At 46.6% G+C, this 22,192-nt stretch overlaps 1 protein-coding gene across 3 annotated transcripts in view; it reads left to right on the top strand.

Annotated features, from left to right (window-relative positions):
- Positions 1 to 22,192, top strand: part of COL16A1 (collagen type XVI alpha 1 chain) — a 144,096-nt gene that overhangs the window by 93,896 nt on the left and 28,008 nt on the right. For 2 of the 3 annotated variants that reach the window (XM_033956124.1, XM_033956122.1), the window contains exons 37-55: positions 2,629 to 2,682; positions 3,219 to 3,287; positions 6,722 to 6,766; positions 9,295 to 9,321; positions 10,095 to 10,160; positions 10,648 to 10,695; positions 10,873 to 10,926; positions 13,703 to 13,756; positions 14,008 to 14,043; positions 14,478 to 14,594; positions 15,102 to 15,137; positions 16,191 to 16,283; positions 16,516 to 16,551; positions 16,938 to 16,982; positions 18,816 to 18,869; positions 18,951 to 19,004; positions 19,322 to 19,375; positions 21,057 to 21,101; positions 21,644 to 21,697. In XM_033956124.1, the coding sequence (XP_033812015.1) occupies positions 2,629 to 2,682; positions 3,219 to 3,287; positions 6,722 to 6,766; positions 9,295 to 9,321; positions 10,095 to 10,160; positions 10,648 to 10,695; positions 10,873 to 10,926; positions 13,703 to 13,756; positions 14,008 to 14,043; positions 14,478 to 14,594; positions 15,102 to 15,137; positions 16,191 to 16,283; positions 16,516 to 16,551; positions 16,938 to 16,982; positions 18,816 to 18,869; positions 18,951 to 19,004; positions 19,322 to 19,375; positions 21,057 to 21,101; positions 21,644 to 21,697 (1,041 nt within the window). The remainder of the gene's footprint in view (positions 1 to 2,628; positions 2,683 to 3,218; positions 3,288 to 6,721; positions 6,767 to 9,294; positions 9,322 to 10,094; positions 10,161 to 10,647; positions 10,696 to 10,872; positions 10,927 to 13,702; positions 13,757 to 14,007; positions 14,044 to 14,477; positions 14,595 to 15,101; positions 15,138 to 16,190; positions 16,284 to 16,515; positions 16,552 to 16,937; positions 16,983 to 18,815; positions 18,870 to 18,950; positions 19,005 to 19,321; positions 19,376 to 21,056; positions 21,102 to 21,643; positions 21,698 to 22,192) is intronic. The other variant, XM_033956123.1, reaches the window with a different exon arrangement.

Genomic DNA, 22,192 nt, shown 5'->3' with positions numbered 1-22,192 from the left:
CCTGGTCAAACTGGGGAATGGAATCAGGCTGAGAATCGTCCACGTAGTAATGTGCTTACTACCTGAGTAACCAGGCTGCACATTATGAAAGGGAAACCTCAGGTGAAATTTCCCTTTTGAAAATCCGGCCAGCCACAGACAAGGTAGTTCAGTGTACTGGTCTTCAGCTTCTGTCGCCATCTGCTGGCTGAGGTGCATAACCTATTAGTTGGATTACTCCTGAGTCTATTCCAGGGGTGTCCAACAAGCTCAGGGTGCGGAGGCTGTAACTTTAACCACTGCCCCACACTCGCTCCTCTCTTAGTGGTTAGAGCAGCTACTTCCGCACCCTGAGGTTGTGAGTTTGATTCCCACTGCAGCTCTTTGGGACTCTGGGCAAGTCACTTAATGCTTCATTGCCTAAGGCACAGGTGTCAAAGTCGGTCCTCGAGGGCCAGAATACAGTCAGGTTTTCAGGATTTCCCCAATGAATCTGCATGAGATCTATTTGCATGCACTGCTTTCAATGCATATTCATTGGGGAAATCCTGAAAACCCGACTGGATTCCGGCCCTCGAGGAGGGACTTTGACACCCCTGGCCTAAGGTATAAAATGCATGTCAACTTCTTTGATTGTGTAAACCAGTGCTTCCCAACCCTGTCCTGGAGGAACACCAGGCCAATTGGGTTTTCAGGCTAGCCCTAATGAATATGCATGAAGCAAATTTGCATGCCTATCACTTCCATCATATGCAAATCTCTCTCATGCATATTCATTAGGGCTAGCCTGAAAACCCGATTGGCCTGGTGTTCCTCCAGGACAGGGTTGGGAATCACTGGTGTAAACCATACAAAGTCCCATTCCCTTTACTTCACTCTGTATTTTATAGACTTCTATCATATCTCCCCTCAGCTGTTTCTTCTCAATCTGAAGAATCCCAGCTTCTCTAGCCTTTCCTCACAGGGAAGTCATCCCATCTGCCAGTCTCTCATTCTCCTAAGGTCATCTTGCAATTTTTCAGTGATAAATAAATAAACGGAGTGCCCTGAGGATGAGCCTCAAAATGATGGACTGGGTGAGGAACTGCTTGAGTGGAAGGCAATAGAGGGTAGTGATCAATGGAGATGGCTCTGAGGAAAGGGATGTTGCCAGTGGTGTGCCTCAAGGTTTGGTTCTTTTTAACATTTTTGTAAGATTTGCCTCTTTGCGGATGAGACCAAAGAGGGTGGACTAGAGAATGACACGGGGACACATTTGTCCCCATCCTCATAGAAACTCAATGTCCTCATGCCATCCCCGTGAGTTTTGTCGCTTTCACCATCCCTGTCCCATTCCTGTAAGCTCTGCCTTAACCGCACAAGCCTCGAACACTTATGATTTTAAAGTGTTGGAGGCTTGTGCAGATGAGGACGGAGCTTAGGCATTGGTGGAATGAGGCATTATGACATCACAATCTGAGCTCTAGAATGTTGCTACTTAGGATTTTAAAGGGTTTGAGGCTTGTGCAGATGAGGACGGAGCTTAGGCATTGGTGGAATGAGGCATTATGACATCACAATCTGAGCTCTAGAATGTTGCTACTTATGATCTTAAAGGGTTTGAGGCTTGTGCAGATGAGGACGGAGCTTAGGCATTGGTGGAATGAGGCATTATGACATCACAATCTGAGCTCTACAATGTTGCTACTTAGGATTTTAAAGGGTTTGAGGCTTGTGCAGATGAGGACGGAGCTTAGGCATTGGTGGAATGAGGCATTATGACATCACAGTCTGAGCTCTAGAATGTTGCTACTTAGGATTTGAAAACGTTTGAGGCTTGTGCAGATAAGGACGGAGCTTAGGCATTGGTGGAATGAGGCATTATGACATCACAGTCTGAGCTCTAGAATGTTGCTACTTAGGATTTGAAAACGTTTGAGGCTTGTGCAGATAAGGACGGAGCTTAGGCATTGGTGGAATGAGGCATTATGACATCACAGTCTGAGCTCTAGAATGTTGCTACTTAGGATTTGAAAACGTTTGAGGCTTGTGTAGATAAGGACGGAGCTTAGGCATTGGTGGAATGAGGCATTATGACATCACAGTCTGAGCTCTAGAATGTTGCTATTTATGATTTTCAAGTGTTGGAGGCTTGTGCAGATGAGGACGGAGCTTAGGCATTGGTGGAATGAGGCATTATGACATCACAGTCTGAGCTCTAGAATGTTGCTATTTATGATTTTCAAGTGTTGGAGGCTTGTGCAGATGAGGGCGGAGCTAGCAGGGATGAGGCAGGGGCAGGAAAAGAACTCGCGGGGACGGGGAAAACTGTGTCTCCGTGTCATTCTCTACTGTGGACCTCAAGGAGTGGCTTTGAGGAACCCTGCTCTATACTCTACCGCTTCCTTGGGGTTTTGCAGCCAAAATGCATGACTGCGTTGAATCTTATCTTCCAAACTGTAGACCGTTTCATAAGCTTCACTAGATTCTTCCATGTTTTGCACACCATCTCCAGTTGCAGATTTTCATCTATTCTACTCAATGAAAAAGGGAAACCTATGTGGGAGCACCCCCTGCAGTATTGCTCACGGAAGTGCTGGTTGGGTGGCTATGGGACCTGCTGGTGCTGACTTATTTCTGTGTTTCCTTACATTCTGCTCTTTATTTTAGGGACCTGAGGGACGTCCGGGACCCCCTGGCTCGTTGGTTGCCAAAGGAGAGAAGGTAAGACCCTCCCCCCCCCTCCAAATCATTTTGTGCTTGTGGCAAAATCTCTTCACTTTGGTCCTAATGCAGACTGGAGCTCGTTTCGGAGAAGGTGCTTCCCAGGGGCTGCTCAGCGCAGTCTCTCCCAGAAATACCTAATAAGGTTTATAATCTTTCCCCCATCATTAGCCACTGCAACAGATGGTGTGTCACGGTGAAGGTGGCCCTTAACGAGATGGAGCACGCTCTGACATTTAAACCGAATGCCTGAGCTCAGTCCCAGCACTTTTTCTGTCTCAGAAACACGTCCATTTCGGGGATTTCCGGCACAGATTCTGAGCTCCATTATAATGCGGCGCTGCATCGAATTGTGACGTGCAAGAGGCCAGCCAGAGAGCGCAGTTGTGTCTCCAGCAGATGCTGCTGTCGCCAATCAGCTGAGCGGCTCAGTTGTCTCCTGAAGTGCGGCAGTGGCTGAGTGAGATGTCACAGGGTCCGCACCTCCCCTCAGCAGTTTACTTCACACTTTCTACAATGTGTTTTATGTGTTGCAGGGTTCTTCTGGACCACAAGGCGCTCCAGGCCCTCCAGGGCTCCCTGGTTCCGGCATCATAGGGCCGCCAGTGAGTTGTGGACTTTTTCATTCTTTGCTAATGAGTTGTGTTCAACGGGTGGGGTGCTCCGAGGCATCAGGCTGCCCTGGTCCAAGGGCCAGCAGCGAAGTACAAACTCCTTTAGGGCAAGCTCTGCTAATTCACTCTGCCCTTCAGCATTTCACACCTCGCAACACTGGCGCTTCTGTACCTCTGAAACTCCTTTTTAATAATCTGGCCGCCAAAGGTCCTTCCAACACTGTAATTCACTTTGTCGAGGCAAAGTGATCGGGACCTGCGGTGCGGGAATTAATCCAGCATTTAACCTTTGCTTTGCTTGCTTTAGTGTTTTATTTCTAAGAATGATCTGGACCTTGCAGGGCACGAGACCTTGGTAGGAAAAGATACAAAGCTGCTGCAGTTACGTTCCGTCTCTGCGCCCTTCCACTTGATCCCTGCTAATGGAAATTAAGTAGCTTATTACAGTTTAATAGCTGTGGTCGGCCAGTCTGCTCCTGGAGAGTGAAATAATTGGGCAGCAGAGCCTGGGAGGGATGCTGAAATACTTCCAGGGGCAGCCTGACAGAGCTGCGCTTCTCTGGGTTAGTCTAAAGGTCAGATGACAATCACAGTCAGGTAGAAGGGGGGAGTCGTGGGCAATAGGTCCAGCTGTACACTTCAGCACGTCTGGGCTTCACCTGGTTTTCAAGAGGAAACTCTTGGTGTACATTTTCTTTGAAAATTAATCACAGTTGCATGTATACAAAACAGTTCCTACCTGCAGTGGTAAAATCATCTTTGGAATATTGCATTCTGCGCAAAAGTTTCATCATCATTACCACGGCTGAATCATTTCCACTAATAAGTGGAAATTGAATGCAAGACGGACGAAGGTTCTTTGCTTTCATAATTCACTATCTTCTGTTCCTTCATTCTCCTAGGACAGGGGTAGGCAATTCCAGTCCTCGAGAGCTGGAGCCAGGTCAGGTTTTCAGGATATCCACCATGAATACGTATGAGATGGATTTGCATGCACTGCCTCCTTGAGATGCAAATCTATCTCATGCATATTTATTGTGGATATCCTGAAAACCTGACCTGGCTCCGGCTCTCGAGGACTGGAATTGCCTACCCCTGTCCTAGGACAAGCAGGATGAGTCAGCCACATGCTAACTATCTTGCTGTCCATGGAGAACCTATGTTACAGGTAAGTAACCACACTTTTCTTCCTCTACAATCAGGTACTAACTACCCTGCAAGTAGATAAAATGTTTAAAATTCCAGGTATTCTTTTAGACTCTTCTCTTACATTTGGAGATCAAAAGTTTTAACTTATGGAGGAAGATTTTATATATTATGAGGAACTTAGGCTAGTGAAGTTCTGCTTTTTGGAACATCATTTTGGTTCAGATGTTAGTGTTATCTCAACTCGATTATTATAATTCATGATATTTGAACTTAACATCAAAACTGATGAAAAAATTACAGTTGCTCCAGAATCTAATCTAATCTAATCTAATCTAATCCTTAGGTTTGTATACCGCATCATCTCCACGTTCGTAGAGCTCGACGCGGTTTACAGTAGGAGAAATAGGAAGGAACTACAACAGAGGGTTAGAGGTAGAAGTGTGAAGAAAATTTAGAGGACTTGGGATGCCAAGATATAAGAGTTTCCTTGATTCCTAAGTTGGAGGATACTAAGTTGTAAGAATACTGTGGTTAGATTAATTTTTGGTCTAAAAAGATATGAAAGTGTTGAACTAGCGAATAAGAATCTTAATTGGAAAGTGACTAGTGGAGTACCCCAGGGCTCGGTACTTGGGCCGATCCTTTTTAATATTTATATCAATGATCTGGAGGAAGGAACATCCAGTGAGATCATCAAGTTTGCAGACGATACAAAACTATGCCGGGCGATCAGATCGCATGAGGATAGAGAGAAACTCCAGAGCGACTTGTGTCGGTTAGAAACATGGGCGGAGAAATGGCAGATGAAGTTCAATGTGGAGAAATGCAAGGTAATGCATTTAGGCAATAAGAATAAGGAATACGAGTATACAATGTCAGGTGCAACTCTGGGGAAGAGTGAACAAGAAAAGGACCTGGGTGTACTGATAGATAGGACCCTGAAGCCGTCGGCACAATGCGCGGCAGCGGCAAAGAAGGCAAATAGAATGTTGGGCATGATAAAGAAAGGAATCTCGAGTAGATCGGAGAAAGTTATAATGCCGCTTTATAGGGCAATGGTCAGACCCCACTTGGAATACTGCGTCCAACATTGGTCTCCCTACCTAAAGAAGGATATAAAACTGCTGGAGAGGGTGCAGAGACGAGCAACAAAACTGGTGAAGGGTATGGAAAAACTGGAATACGAGGACAGACTTATAACACTAGGATTATTCTCCCTTGAGAAAAGGAGATTGCGTGGGGATATGATCGAGACCTTCAAAATACTGAAAGGAATCGACAAAATAGAGCAGAGAAGATTATTTACATTGTCCAATTTGACACGGACTAGAGGACATGTAATGAAGCTAAGGGGGGACAGGTTCAGGACTAATGTCAGGAAGTTCTGCTTCACTCAGAGAGTGGTTGACACCTGGAATGCCCTCCCAGATGAGATTATTGCGGAATCGACCGTCCTAGGCTTCAAGAGCAAACTAGATGCATATCTCCTTAAGAGAGGCATGTAAGGATATGGTGGACTATAAATTACAACAGGTGTACACCTGGCAGGGCCTCCGCGTGTGCGGATCGCCGGACTTGATGGACCGAAGGTCTGATCCGGAGATGGCATTTCTTATGTTCTTATGTTCTTATGAAAGGAGAATTAAGTTTAAATCAGCTTGCTTAGTTCATCGTATATTACAGACGGACTCTTTTGCTTTTTCCTCATTTGCATTATTCTTCCACCAGATTATGTGGTGCTTTATTACTTCTTTTTGCCCAGATTAGAGGAGTGCGGTATAAACACCATCTCAACTCCTCTTTCGCTTACGCTGCCATTACAATTTGGAATAATCTATCTGTTTACATTAGGACTAATTTTTATATGACTTGTCGTAATATTCATGTTACGATTGCATTTTAATTATTGATTTTTTTTGTGTATTTTCCCGTAGATATTACGGCCTCTTTGAATGTAAATCGCCTTGAACCTTTTTGGTATAGTGCGAAGAATAAATTGTGTATTAGATTAAATTAGATTTTACATTTTATCTTCCTCTAACAATTAGATCTAATCCCCTGCCTTTCCCTTTCCACTTCCCGTCTCCCCAATCTCTCTTTTTAATCTGGATAACGAGATATGCACTATGAAAGCCAGAGAACCACCATCTGTGTAAAACGCTTGGAATATGGTACCACTGCACAGAGAAACTGGATTAGTAAGCACAGGAGGTTGCATGCTTTCTGGGTTTGGGGTTTCATCTTCTCATGTCTCTGTTGCTGAATTTTTTTCAAAGGGCCTCGACGGACAGATGGGGTCCCCTGGCACTCCAGGCTTGCTGGTATGTAGCTAACCTGTGCACCTCTGTATCATTCTCTAGAGATTGTAGGCGCCAGCGCGCAAAGCCCACCACAGTCCATCCTCATCTCCTTCTTTGGAAGTCCATATTAAGCAGCAAAGCTGCCACTTAAATTGAATAACAAATCCCTTTAATGCGATTTAATCACGGGAGCATCTGTATTGAAAATTCATGTCTAGCTTTATGTGTAAATCTTTTTATTGAGCAATGACAACAGCAGGTATAACCATAGCAGAAAACAAGGTTTACAATAATGTAATGTAATGTAATTTATTTCTTATATACCGCTACATCCGTTAGGTTCTAAGCGGTTTACAGAAAATATACATTAAGATTAGAAATAAGAAAGGTACTTGAAAAATTCCCTTACTGTCCCGAAGGCTCACAATCTAACTAAAGTACCTGGAGGGTAATAGAGAAGTGAAAAGTAGAGTTAGAGGAAAAATAAAAATAAAATAAACATTTTAACAAGACAGCATTGATCTAAATACTTTGGAAGGTAGAAGAGAGGAGAGAAAGGAATAGAAGCAGAAGGGGGAGCCGTTGAACAGTAGAATTCTGCAGCATCCACTATCTCCTCCTCTCCCTATTGGCTAAGGTTCTTAACATTTGCATATCTTCTTCCCATTGGCTAAGGCTCTTTGCCTGCATTGTGATGTCATAGAGCTTTATGGTTATAGAAACCTAGAAACATGATGGCAGATGAAGGCCAAATGGTCCATGTAATGTAATGTAATGTAATTTATTTCTTATATACCGCTACATCCGTTAGGTTCTAAGCGGTTTACAGAAAATATACATTAAGATTAGAAATAAGAAAGGTACTTGAAAAATTCCCTTACTGTCCCGAAGGCTCACAATCTAACTAAAGTACCTGGAGGGTAATAGAGAAGTGAAAAGTAGAGTTAGAGGAAAAATAAAAATAAAATAAACATTTTAACAAGACAGCATTGATCTAAATACTTTGGAAGGTAGAAGAGAGGAGAGAAAGGAATAGAAGCAGAAGGGGGAGCCGTTGAACAGTAGAATTCTGGAGAAATTTAAATGAAAGAAATAACAACCAACTACCGCGGAGGACTGGACTCTGATGACCTCCACGATCCAGATCAATATCCCAACCCCCCCCCAGACAGAACCCCACCCTCCCTCCTTCCCCCCCCATGGCCACTCCTTGTCACTTGGATGGATGTGTACATCACCTCACCCCCTACATCACTCTCCCAATTTAAGCATGCGATTTTGGCCATTTTGTTACAAAACAGCCAAAGTTAAACGCTTTGAAACAGCATTTCTGCGAGATGATCCAAAGCTTTCTATCCCGGACTCCTGTTAGGTTACATAAGTTGGACAGTTCTAAATCTAATAGATGCTAGCACTGTCATCTTGACATAGAGACATTGGATCACCTGTTGTTCTATTGTCCTTTGATACTCAACTTCTGGAAGTCAATTTGGGGACAGATTAACCTCATACTGGAATCAACAACCATTTTCCAAAATCTTTTTCAGAGAAAGGAAAATGGTAAAACCAGAGGACATAATTTGAGGTTGAGGGGTGGTAGATTCAAGAGCAATGTTAGGAAACTCTACTTTACGGAGAGGGTAGTGGATGCCTGGAATGTGCTCCCGAGAGAGGTGGTGGAGAGGAAAACTGTGACTGAGTTCAAAGAAGCGTGGGATGAACACAGAGGATCTAGAATCAGAAAATAAGATTAAATATTGAACTAAGGCCAGTACTGGGCAGACTTGCACGGTCTGTGTCTGTGTATGGCCGTTTGGTGGAGGATGGGCTGGGGAGGGCTTCAATGGCTGGGAGGGTGTAGATGGGCTGGAGTAAGTCTTAACAGAGATTTCGGCAGTTGGAACCCAAGCACAGTACTGGGTAAAGCTAAGAAGAAAAAATTAAAAAATTTAAATTGAATCAGGTTGGGTAGACTGGATGGACCATTTGGGTCTTTATCTGCCGTCATCTACTATGTTACTATGTAACAATCCCTTTGACGTATGAGGCAATTATATGTGGAACATTGCTTCAAAGGCAGGCTTTTCTTGATTATGACGGGGATTGCTATGCAAATGACAACCCGCAATTGGAAGAATTGCGATCGCCTCAACTTTTCATTTTGGTGGGCCAGTTTAGGTTTAGGTTACGAATACGACAAGATGAATGCAGATATGTTAGGGAATAGCAAATTATTTAAATTGGTTTGGGGCCCATTGACATCCTTTGTTAATTCAACATAGTTGTCTTTTTTTACATTTTCTGTTTATTTTTATACATATCCAGGGGATATCTTTCTGGTTCATTTCTTGATTAAATTGTTGGATGGGAGGGGAGGGATTTTTATTATCTGCATTGTTATTAATGGACCTTGAGTGCTTATTTTGTGATTAATGTATATATAATTTATGGCACTTTGTATTAGTTTTGAAAATTAATAAAGATTTTTAAATAAAAGAAACCAAAGCTGTGGATCTCCAGTTTCATCTGCTTTTCATTGTCTCCTGCAGGGTGAGAAAGGAGAAAGGGGGCCAAAGGTAACGTGTTTTTCTTTCTTTTCTGATACCCATCAAGCAGTGAGTGATGTTCTCCTCCCTCTGGGGCAGCAAGAAAGATCAAGAGTGGGGATGGGGAGGATCTTCATACCTAAGAGAGAGAGAAGAAAACATAAGTGAGGGGAGAAGTCGGGTTGTGAAGTGTCACTTGATGAGCTCAGACTGACACAGGAGCTAGGAGTGCTCTTATTGCACCTTATTAAAATTTGACCGTCAGGCTCATTTTTCTTTCCTGTTGAGCAACAGGTAGTTTCGTTACAAGATGCAGGACTTTTGTCCCTTGTTCCCCTGAGTGGGGGGGGAAGGGATTGGGAGCAGTGTCTGGTAAACCACCAGAACCTGCAGCAACCCCCACCATTCCTGCTGCTTAAACAGTCAGGGAGGAAACTGTGGGAATGGAAGGAGATCTCCAGGTTGGGGCCTTAGCAACCCTCAAGCTTGGAACAAGTGAGATTGGGTAAGATAAAATGTCTGTTCTCCATCCTTCACAAGCCACTGACCCTATTTCCAGAATATAGAGCGGCTACGCAGCTGTTCTGAGGTTATACTTTGTGAAGGCCATCTGGTATCATCCAACTTAGAGAATGTCTTTGACCATGTCAGGCTGAGGCTGTTTATTCACAACTGAAGAATCAAAAATTCATTTTGCCCATGGCTGCCTATAAACCGTGTGCACGTCTTTTCAATTTCACCTCTGTAAATAATCCACATCCTAAAATTCACAGCCAAGCTGATGCTATTCCACTCGATTGCAGGGAGAACCTGGTGAATGCTCCTGCCAGCCAGGCATTCGTCTGGAAACATCTTTCTCTGGAATGCCTGTAAGTGGCCTCCATCTTTCAGCGACCATCCCATCACAAGCAAAGATGTGGAATAGGTCATGGTAATTGACAAAGCTTGGCTGCTAAGTCATGATGATTGATTGAAGCTTGCCTCTTTGATCATGGTGATTGGTTGAGGCTTGGCTGCTGTGTCATGGTGATTGGTTGAGGTTTGGCTGCTGGGCCATGTGATTGGTTGAGGCTTGGCTGCTGTGTCATGGTGATTGGTTGAGGTTTGGCTACTGTGTCATGGTGGTTGAGGTTTGGCTGCTGGGCCATGTGATTGGTTGAGGCTTGGCTGCTATGTCTTGGTGATTGGTTGGGGTTTGGCTACTGTGTCATGGTGGTTGAGGTTTGGCTGCTGGGCCATGTGATTAACTGAGGCTTGGCTTTTTCTTGAGATGGGATGAGTTGTTTTGCGTTAAGGTATCAGTTGGTCTGAGTGTTACAGAATCTGTATTTGTAACCTTGGGCCCATTCTCTTCAGGGTGCACCAGGAATTGGGAATGAAAATTCATGGCAGATGGGGCCGCAGGTTTGTCTTCGATCTGGCTTCCTCTCCTCAGTCCTCTGCTATGGTTTCTTTTTATGTGTTTTTCTCTTCCTGCCTTTATTTTTGTCCTCTTCCTCAGTACTTTTCTTTCTGCAATTGGAAGAGTATACCAGCATCAGAACATCCTGCTTACAACAGCATCAATCTGCTTTATTACAGGGTCCACCAGGTCCCCCCGGACCTCCAGGCCCACCTGGGTCACCTGGCCACCAGGCAAGTAGCTGAGCTAACCAGAGGTGGATAAAAGTTCTCATGTAATAGCTACAGGGAACATCTCTTTGTATGTTTTCCACAGCCTTACAGTAAAGTACAAGAGAAAAGAAAAATACCCAGTTATTACATGGCAATTAATTATGAATCAGTGGATAATCCTGTAATAGAATGAGATAACGATGGATTGTTTACTTACACAAAGCACGAATCCACAAAATCCCATCAGTACTCCATGTACCACTTCACATACAAACTGGACAATACTCAGTCCGTTGTGGTCAGCAGGCAGGATTAGCCCTGTATATTCAGTACTGGGCCAAGTCTCAGCCCTAGCATAGTAGGTGCTAGCCACCAGGTCTAATGCTGGTCACTCCCTATATTCAGCTGGGACACGCTTAAGACTCTTATGTGGTTCATGGCTAATCAGCCAGGACCCGCATAAGTGTGTCTGGCCAGGTCCCGATTCCTCCCACCCCACTCTTTGAGCATAAATCCCAGAAATATCAGGTTATTCATTTCTAGGCTGGAGATTTTGGGACACACCTGGGTTTTGAATTGACATCACAAAGCAGTGTGTGATTTGTAGTGCCTGATCCTGCCCATTGAAATCAACACTGCAAGTCCCATAAGGCACCAGGATTGAGTGCTCATAAATCCAAGACTTTCCAAAAATTTCCAGCCTGGAACTGGGTCGGGCATATCTGTAATCTTCCAAGGCCTACCTGCCTGATCCCTGACAGTCTAGTGGAGAATGGGCAGGAACAATGCCCACTTCACGGCTGCTTCTTCAAAACAGATGCCACAGCCTCTAGTGGCAGCATTATGGTACTACCATAGTGCTGCGAGGCTGCCACTAGAGGTTGTGGCATCCACTTTGAACAGGCAGCCATAACGAACAGGAGTGAACGAGCATTACCTGTTCCCTGCTAGACCACCAAGGATCAGACAGGTAGGCCTGAGAGAATCCTGGGAGGAGGGATTCTATTCTCCTACCTTTCTTCCAACTACATATATTGAGACTTTAAGTCTATAGGGGCTGTTATTTAAAGGGAGATACGCTCCTACCTGGTTAATCTCCCACTGATTGGCTGTACATAGATTTTCAGTGCCACATAATTGGATAATGCCAGTGAAATTCTGAGCAGACCACAGTGGCATCATCCATTTAGTATCAGGATGAGCCGAGGCAGAGTCGGCACTGGAAAAAGACTGTTCCAAATGTATCCAGGTTGTTATCCGGGCTCTGGCCTGAATATTCACTGGCAGCCAGATAAGTTTCAGCAGCCATGGATATTCATTTCCAGTATCTGGGACTTTCTCGGCCCATGTAGGATCTGCATGCCGGTGTATCCCTGGGAAGGGGAAGAGGAAGGCCCACAGTGATGGGCTTGAGGAGCAGGAAGGACTGGGCATCCCTCCTGCTGTTGACTAATTTCCAGTAAAAGGAGGATTCGGGGCAGTGTATAGGGACTTGGGGGGGGGGGGCATCCAGTGACTGGAGGGAGTGGGAATCCCTCCTACTGATTTATTTTTTTAGGAAGGGGAGGGGTTGGTTTGGGAGGGCTTTTGGGGGGATCAGTATGGGGGGTGTTAACAGTGCACAGAAGGGAGCGGTCATCCCTCGTAATGATTTTGGTTGGTGCAGGGAGGGCAGTTTCTGTGGCGGCAGGAGGGAGTGAGCATCCCTCCTACCGATTATGGCTGGCGCCAGGGGAGGGGGGGGGTCGCAGTTTCAGGGAGGGGTCATTGGAGAGGGCCAGCATTGGAAGGGGGGGGCTGGCACAGCATTTTTTTTATGGGCCAGATATTGTGTGTGTGTTACACACACACACAACGTCTGTGCCCAGAGAAAATAAATGAAAAAACAGGCAGACCTGAGCCAACCCACCCGATTGTGGCTTGCATGTTTAGGGCATCAGTCGGATGCCTGGTTTTAATATTAATGACCTCATTTGCATGCCAGAATTGGAGAATGTAGGACCGCATGGAAAACCTTGCGGTGAGCCTGTTTAGACCACGGGTTGGCAAATACAGTCGGTCGCTATGCCAGTCAAACTATCCATCCTCTATCCATCCTCCCTATCCAACCCCAACATTGGGTGGTCACCTAGAAGAGTAGCTCCAGGCAAAGCAAATGAGCAGATCCTGACAGACACGAATGCAAAGAACCATCAGTGAGAAAACTTTTACCTGCAGGAAGGGTCAAATGGCAACACACACACAATCACACTAAGCTTTAATATCTACAAGCATGATGTTTGGGGAGGGGGGCAGAAAAATCAGGGACCTAGGGGGAGATGTCAGGAGACTGAGGGCTAGATGCACTGAAGCCTCCGATCGGAGGCTTCAGTGCATCTAGCCCTCAGTCTCCTGACATCTCCCCCTAGGTCCCTGATTTTTCTGCCCCCCTCCCCAAACATCATGCTTGTAGATATTAAAGCTTAGTGTGATTGTGTGTGTGTTGCCATTTGACCCTTCCTGCAGGTAAAAGTTTTCTCACTGATGGTTCTTTGCATTCGTGTCTGTCAGGATCTGCTCATTTGCTTTGCCTGGAGCTACTCTTCTAGGTGACCACCCAATGTTGGGGTTGGATAGGGAGGATGGATAGAGGGAGCAGAGAGACTGGGGAGAGGGAAGAACTAGGGAGGGGAGAGTGGATTCAAAGCATGGAAGATGGGGAGGATGGATGATACGAGGGACAGAGCTCAGCCCATTAGGCAGGCAGCAGCAGATATGTAGAAAGATTGAAATCTTCCCGATCTTTTCTTGAATTCAGGGAATTCCAGGACACAATGGCTTGCCAGGACAGCCTGGGGCACCAGGATACGTGGTAGGTATAGGGAAAGGCCTAGTTCCTGTGCTCTCTTTCTAGCCACATGGCCAGTTCTGTGCTTGTAGCTTTCTCTTCACGCTGCTTATTATCACAAACAGAGGCCTCTCACCATAGCACTGTCCGCCACCGATGCGATTAATAATCCAGTGTGTACCTGAGAGACTGTCTGGATGTGTGCATCTCTGAACGAGGCCTCCTTGAAAGTCTCTAAATGCTCTGGGCCTTTTTCCCACCCTTGTCTATTTCAGGGCCCCCTGGAAGCGGAGGGGCATATTGTCCTGCAGGTAAGCACTTTTCTGGAGAGCTGCATGGCTCTTTGACATTGTTCCAGACTTTACAGAATGTTCCAGAAATACAGCATCAGCAGGAGCCACTTTTAGTGCCCAGTATACGTACATGTCATTTGGGACTACAGTAGAGATTTTATCAATGGGTTACACCCGCTATTTAAATGTTAATAAAAACAAAAGAGACTAGAAGGCGATGTCCTCAAATTGTACGAATATTTAACCTCCTGATGCCCTCCAATGCATAGGAGGTGCAGGCAGGATTTGGGAAGTATAGCTTGTAGTTGCTACTGCCGAACGTGAAACCTCTTCTGTTTATACTTTCGAGTGGTCACTCCACAACTGTAACGAAAAGGGCATTTCTTGCCCCTTGCCAGCGATGCCCCTCTGTGTGGAGGAGGGGTCTCGAAGACTGACTTTTCATTTTTTAGCACATTTGCAGGGACTGCACAAATGGCCAGAGTAGCGGACCGCAAGCCAATGTTGTGAAAGGCGAGAAGGGGGACCGAGGCCGACCTGGCGCTCCAGGCTTGGACAATTGTGAGAAGGTTAGTCAATTTCCATCCAAATACCTGCAGAAGTGGATGTAGCTGACAGACCCCACAATGGAGAGCCATTGCATGTTGCTCATTCCCAGAAGAGGGGATCCCCCAAACTTACCTGGCCTTCAAAAGCTTGTTTGAACCTGGCTGTGTCACTAGCCTTCACCAATTCCTCAGTTTAGCTGTGTATGGTTTCTTATAAAGGGCTCCAGGAGTGATCTAGGACCAGTGAGCGTGAGGCCAGTGCCGTGCAAAATCTCTAAATGTAAAAGTAATTCCCTGAAGCAGAGATTGCTAGAGAACTCGCCTTCATAATTGTACATTTAAGAATGAGAAAAAAAATTGCCTTGAATCTAACATTCCCAATTGATGGCAATTCCCAAAGTAAGTAATTACATCGTCTAGGTTGAAAGTAAGAGCAAACCATCCACCCGCACTAGAGGCGGGAATTGCTGAGGAGAATGTGGCTATTTTCAAACGTGAAACCTCTGCTTCTCTTCTCTTTCCTTCCAGTGTTTTTCAGAGTATCCCAGAGCGGAAGAACCCCGGGTGAGTGTACCATGTTGATGCAACGCTGGGCGGGACCTTTTAGCTCAGTCTAGCTTTCACTTAGATGCCCCTTTCATCAGGATAAGCTCGACCGTAACACTTCTTACGCAGTGTAGGCTCACCAAGTCATTAAATAGCTCATTATACAGCTACCCAGCTTCACAGCCTCTTCCAATTGGCTCCTAGCTCCTTCTTCTGCCCTTTTGCAATGGGGCTACATTTTTTTTCCTGTGTTGTCTTGGAGCATGGAGGGAAACGTTTGATTCTTCATTTCATCTCTACACTTTGAGTGCAGGAGTAATTTACAGCCTCTGCGACTCTGCATAACTGAGCCTGAGCCGTTACTACTGCTACTGAGCATGCTAGACATACCCAGCACTGTACATTAGCACATTCAAGAGACAGTCCCTGCTCGGTAGAGCTTACAATCTAATCAGGACAAGTAGGGGCTTAGGGAGTTTCTCAGGCATGGGTGCTTTCCAAGGGAGTGGGGGGTCCTCGTTCATCCTTTGTCCATCCCCCGCACGCGGTCCTGGCTTTTGGAATTACACGCCTGCATCTGTCTTGGTCCCCTTCGCCTCTTTTGCTCCTGTGTTCAGGCTGATTTTTCCCCACACTGAGGCCATCCTGCATCAGCAACATCATCCCTCATGATGACCTCAGACACTAGAACAAAGAAAACAAGAGTCCACCAGATGCACAAGTGAGGCAGTACACACAACCACACCACACCCAAAAACAAAACCATTGACACGTGCCCCTGTCATTTCTGGATTCACAAAAGCAGAAGATTATTTGCGGCAGCTTCACTGCATTCATCACTTTGAGTATTTTTATCAGAAAGGGAATTTTATTTTTATGTTTATTAAGGACTTGATATACTGCCTTATCTTACAGAAGGTCAGGGCGCTACGATATAACTAGTGGCTTAAAGTCACTTTTTGTGCTCAGCTATGGGTTGAGGGATAAGCACCAGGTCTTTCCCAGTATCCCTTGCTAACAGGGTTCGGTTTCACACCTGCTCTTTTCATTTCCTCCACTGTCTGAATGTAGGGGGACACCGCAGAGACTGAGAGTGAACGTGGCTGTCTGGGGGGTCCCGGGCACCCCGGCATCCCAGGCTTAACTGGCGAGAAAGGGGAGCAGGTGAGTCGAGGGCAGTGGTGTGTGCCAGGAGAGGACTATTCCGGGCCTTCCAGAACACTTTATACGTTGAGTGGGGCCCAAGCCTTGGACAAAGGCACTCAAAGAGGTTCCATCTGGATCTGTGAAATGTAAAAAGCCTCCAGAAAGTTTTGTACAATTCCTAGTCAAGCCTGAATGCAATGAAATAGTCACTGCTCTGGTCCTGACCTTCTTGTGTCCTCTTTTTTTCCAGGGTCCTCCAGGTGTTCGAGGGTTTTCAGGCCCCCCGGTAAGTGTCTGTATTGAATATGATGAAATGGACCATATTCTCATTTTCCTTAACAGTTCCCAAGCAGGACTGCAGAGACCAAAACGCCCTGGGAATGCCCTGCAAGAGCTGAGCCCTTTGCCACACAGTCATGTCCAGCCTGGACTGTAGAACACAAGGAAGCATCCGAGCTGTCCTGGGGTCTTCAGTCCCTAGACTCTTCCCGCCCCACCCTCTTGCAGGTCCTTCTGTCCCGGTCCCTTGCACTTCTCTCCTTCTGCCCCTGCGGCCCAGAGAGTCGTTCCTAGCCTGGCCTCTGACACAGGCTCTCGGCTGCAGCAGCTTTCCCAAACACGTCTCCTCAATTTAAAAGAAGCCAAGTTGTGACCTCCCTGTTTCTTTCTCAGGGTCCCCCAGGTTTTCCTGGCACGTCTGGCCCTTCTGGATTGCCTGTAAGAATCCTACGCCGCACGCTCTCTGTCCTGCTTCTGTGTCTTGCTCTTCTTTCTAACTCATGACACTGGATCCTCTCAGAGCCTCACTGCAGTGCAGGGAGCAGATATCAGACATTACCTTACGATAGCTTTGCACTACAGCCTTACTAGAGGCTTTATCTTAGCCAGGGAATGCGGAAAATCACTGAGGAAGAGCTAAGAGGGTGGGGGAGCTGGTGAGGAACTGAGAAGAATCCCCCAAGGTGGTGCTGCTGTGCCCAAACTTTCTTCCATCTCTGCTAATCAGTGTGATAACATCACCAGGCCTTTGCGTTTCTTCACTGTTGTGTGTGTGGGTCACTACACCTGTGTCCTAGGTGCTAATCCCTGCTGGGCCTGCTCTAGAGGGATGGGTGTGGCCACGCTGCAGCCTTTCATGCCACCATGCAGCTGTCTGTCCTGGGCTCTGGGCAACCTGCTTTCTTGTGCTCCATCGGCTTGCTTTAGTGAATTGGACAGCGAGTGCTTTTGCTGATGCCACTTGTCCTTTGCTTGGTTGGGAAGCTGGTACCTCTGCCGGGTGGTGAAAGACTGCCACATACTGCAAAACCCACAGAGCCAAAGCCAGACTCAGCCCCGCTGCAACCGCACATCTCCACTTGTGTAGACGCTGATTCTGGCGTGAAGGAGGGGGGAGCAGAGATGCTGGGCTCATTTAGAGCACTGGTCTTTGACCTAGGGGGCCGCCGCCTGAGCGGACTGCTGGGCACGATGTTCTTATGTCACTGGAGCCCTGCAGGTGTTGGCAAGATATAAAAACAGGATTCATGTCACTGGAGCCATTCAGACATTCCCACAGTAGAAACAGTACAAGGGGTCAGGTGCTTCACAGGAGACAACGGAAGCTCCTGGGCAGGAGTCAAAAGTCATCCAGGGATAGGGTTCCCAAACATCCGAATTTCCCTGGATGGCTTTTCAAAACCCGGCACTTTGTCTGGGTTTTGAAAAGCTTTCCTCCATGTCGCGTCGGGCAGGAGGGCATACGCGCATGCGCGGATGTCCTGCCCAAGGATAGCAGGCAGCAGGGGAAGGGGCTGGGGCAATATTGGGAGCGGGACTGGGGGTGGGTCTTCCAAACGGAAAATCTGGTAACCCTATCCAGGGACATAGTCCCAAGCTGCCTAACGTTCAAAAGTACAGCTCCTGGCTGCTTAAACAGAAGTTTAGTTCCCACAGAATATCACACAATTGACCTAGTTAGGCGCCTAGCCAGATAAGTCTAGTGGTCTTTAATCGCTACAAATCTAACCGGTTAGTGCCGAATACCGGCATAATCAGTTGACATTTTAGCAGTTTAGAAAAACCCTAAATATTGAATGCCAGTCGCTGGAAACAGTCCGCCATTAAATATCTGGCTTTAACGCTAGAGGAAGAATATCAGGCCTATGGTGCCCAGCACGCAGACAGACAGACGCACACACACAGATGCAGAAGGCAATGGTCAAAGCTCTTAAGCGTGTAAAGACGTTTATCAGATTTAAACTGGCTCCTTGGTCTGGAGAGTGCGTGACCCTGACTGGGGAGGAAGGGCGAGTGGTCAGGTGAAATCATTGAGTTCATCCGTATTTTGTGCTTTCATAGGAGAATGTGGATAGGGAGGTTTCCGGTGCAGGGCCATAACCTCTCCAGTGAGTCTGAGGGATAGGAAAGAATTAATTCGGATAGCACTCAGCGATGCTGAGTTTTGCTCTGTGGCTGGCAGCGACCCCTAGAGACTCTGAGCATTTAGTGGAATCACATCAGCGCAGGGCTAAAGGACTGTGGCTTCTTCTCTTTTTTCCATCTTTAAAGGGTCTCCAAGGAGAGCGGGGAGTGCCAGGCCTTCATGGAGATAAGGGGGAACAGGTAAGTGAAGAAGACCCCTTGCAAATGTGTTAGTCAGACTGTTGCTGTACCCTGCTCACCCCTTTCACCTGTTCTCTGCAGGGCCCACCGGGTCTGCCTGGATACCCTGGTGCCATGGGACCGCCTGGATTACCTGTAAGTTTGTAAAGCAAAAAATTCAGAATCAAACAACACTTTTGCAGGACTTAGGCCTGCCTGGGATTGAGAAATGTTTAGATGTGTTTAAAGCAATGAAAGATGTGATGCGTTTGTGACACCCACATCCTTGGCAGGGGAGAAGCCGAGATGGTAAATTGGAGAAATATTGGGCCGCCTGGTTCTGTCTAGGCTGAACCAGAGCCTTCGCTTTGCTGAAGATCGTGAGGAAACTTTCTCCTGAGCCTCGTGAGAAGATTCCTGCATGGTGGCCTGGTGCAGTGTTGTCACAGGATCTGTGTCTCTCCATGTTTTAGGGAACGAAAGGCGAGCGAGGATATTCGGGACCCGCAGGAGAAAAAGGAGAATCGGTGAGCTGGGGCAATGAGCGGTGGGAGCTGTGTATATTAGAGAATGGCACGGGGACAAATTTTTCCCATCCCATCCCGGCAAATTCTTTTCCTGCCCCTGCCCCACCCCTGCAAGCTCCGTCCTCATCTGCACAAACCTCAAAGACTTTAAAATCATAAATGTTTGAGGCTTGGGCAGTTAAGGCAGCGCTTACAGAAATGGGGCAGGGACAGCAACAAAACTCATGGGGACAAGACGGGGAAATTGAGTTCATAACAGGGACGGGGCGAAATTTGTCCCCGTGTCATTCTCTAGTGTATATTTAACAGACTGAGGTTTTCTAGCGCTGAAGTTACGGCATGTGAAGCTCAGTTTCCAGATGATTATACCCAAGCCGTTTCCTGGATAAAATGGGTAGCTGAATGTCCCTGTACTGGGACCCTCGTGGCTCTGGGTACGTCTACTTGTTGGACGACAATGCTGGGAGTGGGATTTAATTTGAAATTCTCCCATGTGGTTCATGTTACCGAGAGGCTCCTAATCAAAACTTTGAAATGTCCAAAAACCAGCCTACGTTCGGCACTCAAATGTCCTAATAGCATGGAAGTCCGAGTGCCGATCATCAAAACCAACTTTCTGGACGTACTGCAGAGATAGTCGATAGCTTTCCTAGAGGCAACTTAGACGCCGGCAGCTAGACCTGTTTTAGTTGCGTCTAAGTGCCCCAAAGCTGCCCAAACAGACCAGATGACCACTGGAGGGATTAAGGCATGATCCCCCCCCCTCCCACCACCCAGAGATGAGGGGAAAAAACAGCATATTGAGGGCTTGCCATCAGCTGATCAGGGCAGAGGAATCCCCTGGCTCAGCTGATGGGGATTCCCCCTGTTGCTAACAGACAAGATAGTTGAGTCCGTCTACGAAACTAGCTTTTGTGCGTTTTTCATGTGGACATTTTTATTTTTGAAAATGGCCAAAAAAGATAGACGTCCTAAGGACCAAAACCTATGCCTAGGTCATTTTCAAAAATAAAAGATAGACACGTCTGGACATTTTTTCTGTTGGGTTTGTGGACGTCTTGCCCAAACCGTCCAACTTCAGACTTAGATGCCCCTCCACGTCTCTGGAAGCTGGCGCTTGGATAATGTATGGAAATCTGGTTTAATGTATGATGAGTCCTTTTGCCACTTGTATGTATAAATCTCCTCATTCTCTAATAGATATAATGTTCTCAGAGGTTGAGGCTCATGTCTGTCCCCTTCCATGCAGATATCAGGATGTTGATTATCAAAGTCAAATGCTGTCATTTCTCTGGAAATGAGCATATGGTTGGCAGGCTAAAAGCAGCCGTGTACCTTGCAGGCAACCATTGGCTCAGAAGGATACAATAATGCGTGTCGCTGTGCTGTTTGTCATCCTGCTCTAAAGATGTCCCCTGGAACACCTTCTGACAGATGGAAGGCCTCACCTCATTCCAACCACCCTGAGAATGGCACATTTCAGGCAGATCCTTCCCCCCCCCGGTTAAATCGCTTTGAAAATTGCTCCCATTATAGAATGTTCCTAAGAAAAGCTTCCAAATCTTTTTTCCCACTTTGACATTCTGTGAGCCTCCTCGATACTGAGCTGGAGCGTCTGTGCAACACCCTCTCCTCATGCCACTCTGCTAAGTTGTAATATATGTCCTGTAATGTGTTCTAGGGCCCCCCCGGATCTTCAGGAGTCCCCGGTTCTGTTGGGCCTGCGGTAAGTTTACCTGTTTCCAATTTGCTTGCACGTCAAGAGATATATCAGTAGCTTTGAGAATTGGGGGGTGTTTTCATTCATATATCTGCCCCTGATGTCAGACACAGAATATTTTTCCAAAGGGGTGGGGGGTGGCAAGGGATGAAGGACTGATTCCCAAGGTCAGAGCTCCTTTTGCAGCATATAGAGTGACGGTAAATGGTTAGAAGTCCCCCCACCCCACCCCTGTTCATCTCAATAGTTTGCTGTCATGTTCATTGAGCTGATCTGATTGGGATAGGAAGATTGTCTGGCGAGATGAAAATTCTTATTTCAGTTTGTCACATCATTTGTTGGTGTTTTATTTTTTTGTAAAATGATTGTAATGTCATTTGTTGATGTACTTTGCCTTGTGAAAGGCGGATTACAAAGAAGCCCAACCAATCTAGGGGGCTCCCTGCTTTCACTGCCTGGTTTTCTACATCATCTTAGGAGGAGGTGTGACATGGTTGAGGGAGTCTGAACCTCTGACATTCATCTTTTCCCTTCTGTATTTGCGACAGGGGCCACGGGGAGAGCGAGGAGCGACAGGAAATTCTGGCGAGAAGGGAGATCAGGTGAGGCCTGGACAGCAGCATGTCCAGCACTGAATGTCTGGTGTTAACACTCAGCAACACCCCAGGAAGACCATGAGAGCAGGGGTCAGAGGGGTCCGATGGCTGACTCTGAACGAGGGTTACCAGATTTTCCAGAACTAAAATCCAGATCCATGGCTCCGCCCCTCAGCCCTGCCCCCTCAATCTGTTCATTTCTGCATATGCATTGTCGCTGTCCCAACGTTGCTTGTAGCTGGAAGTTTTTCAAAACCCGGATAAAGTGCTGGGTTTTGAAAAGCCGTCCAGGGAAATATGGACAGCTGGTGACCTTACTCTGAACCGTTTGTAGGTCTTTCGGAACATGTGCAGATGCTGAGCTGGATATCACAACATTTAGAACGGTGGGGGTCCAAAGTAGAGGTCTGCACGGGAACGGGGATCGCGGGAATCCTGGGGGTCCCGCAAGAATCCCCCCCAACCCACAGGACTCTCACGGGGACCCCCCTGTGGCCCATG

Source organism: Geotrypetes seraphini, chromosome 8 (assembly GCF_902459505.1).
Source record: "Geotrypetes seraphini chromosome 8, aGeoSer1.1, whole genome shotgun sequence".
Classification (NCBI taxonomy): Eukaryota; Metazoa; Chordata; class Amphibia; order Gymnophiona; family Dermophiidae; genus Geotrypetes; species Geotrypetes seraphini.
Note: the sequence above shows the minus strand (reverse complement) of the source record. Positions and strands in the feature narration are given on the sequence as shown.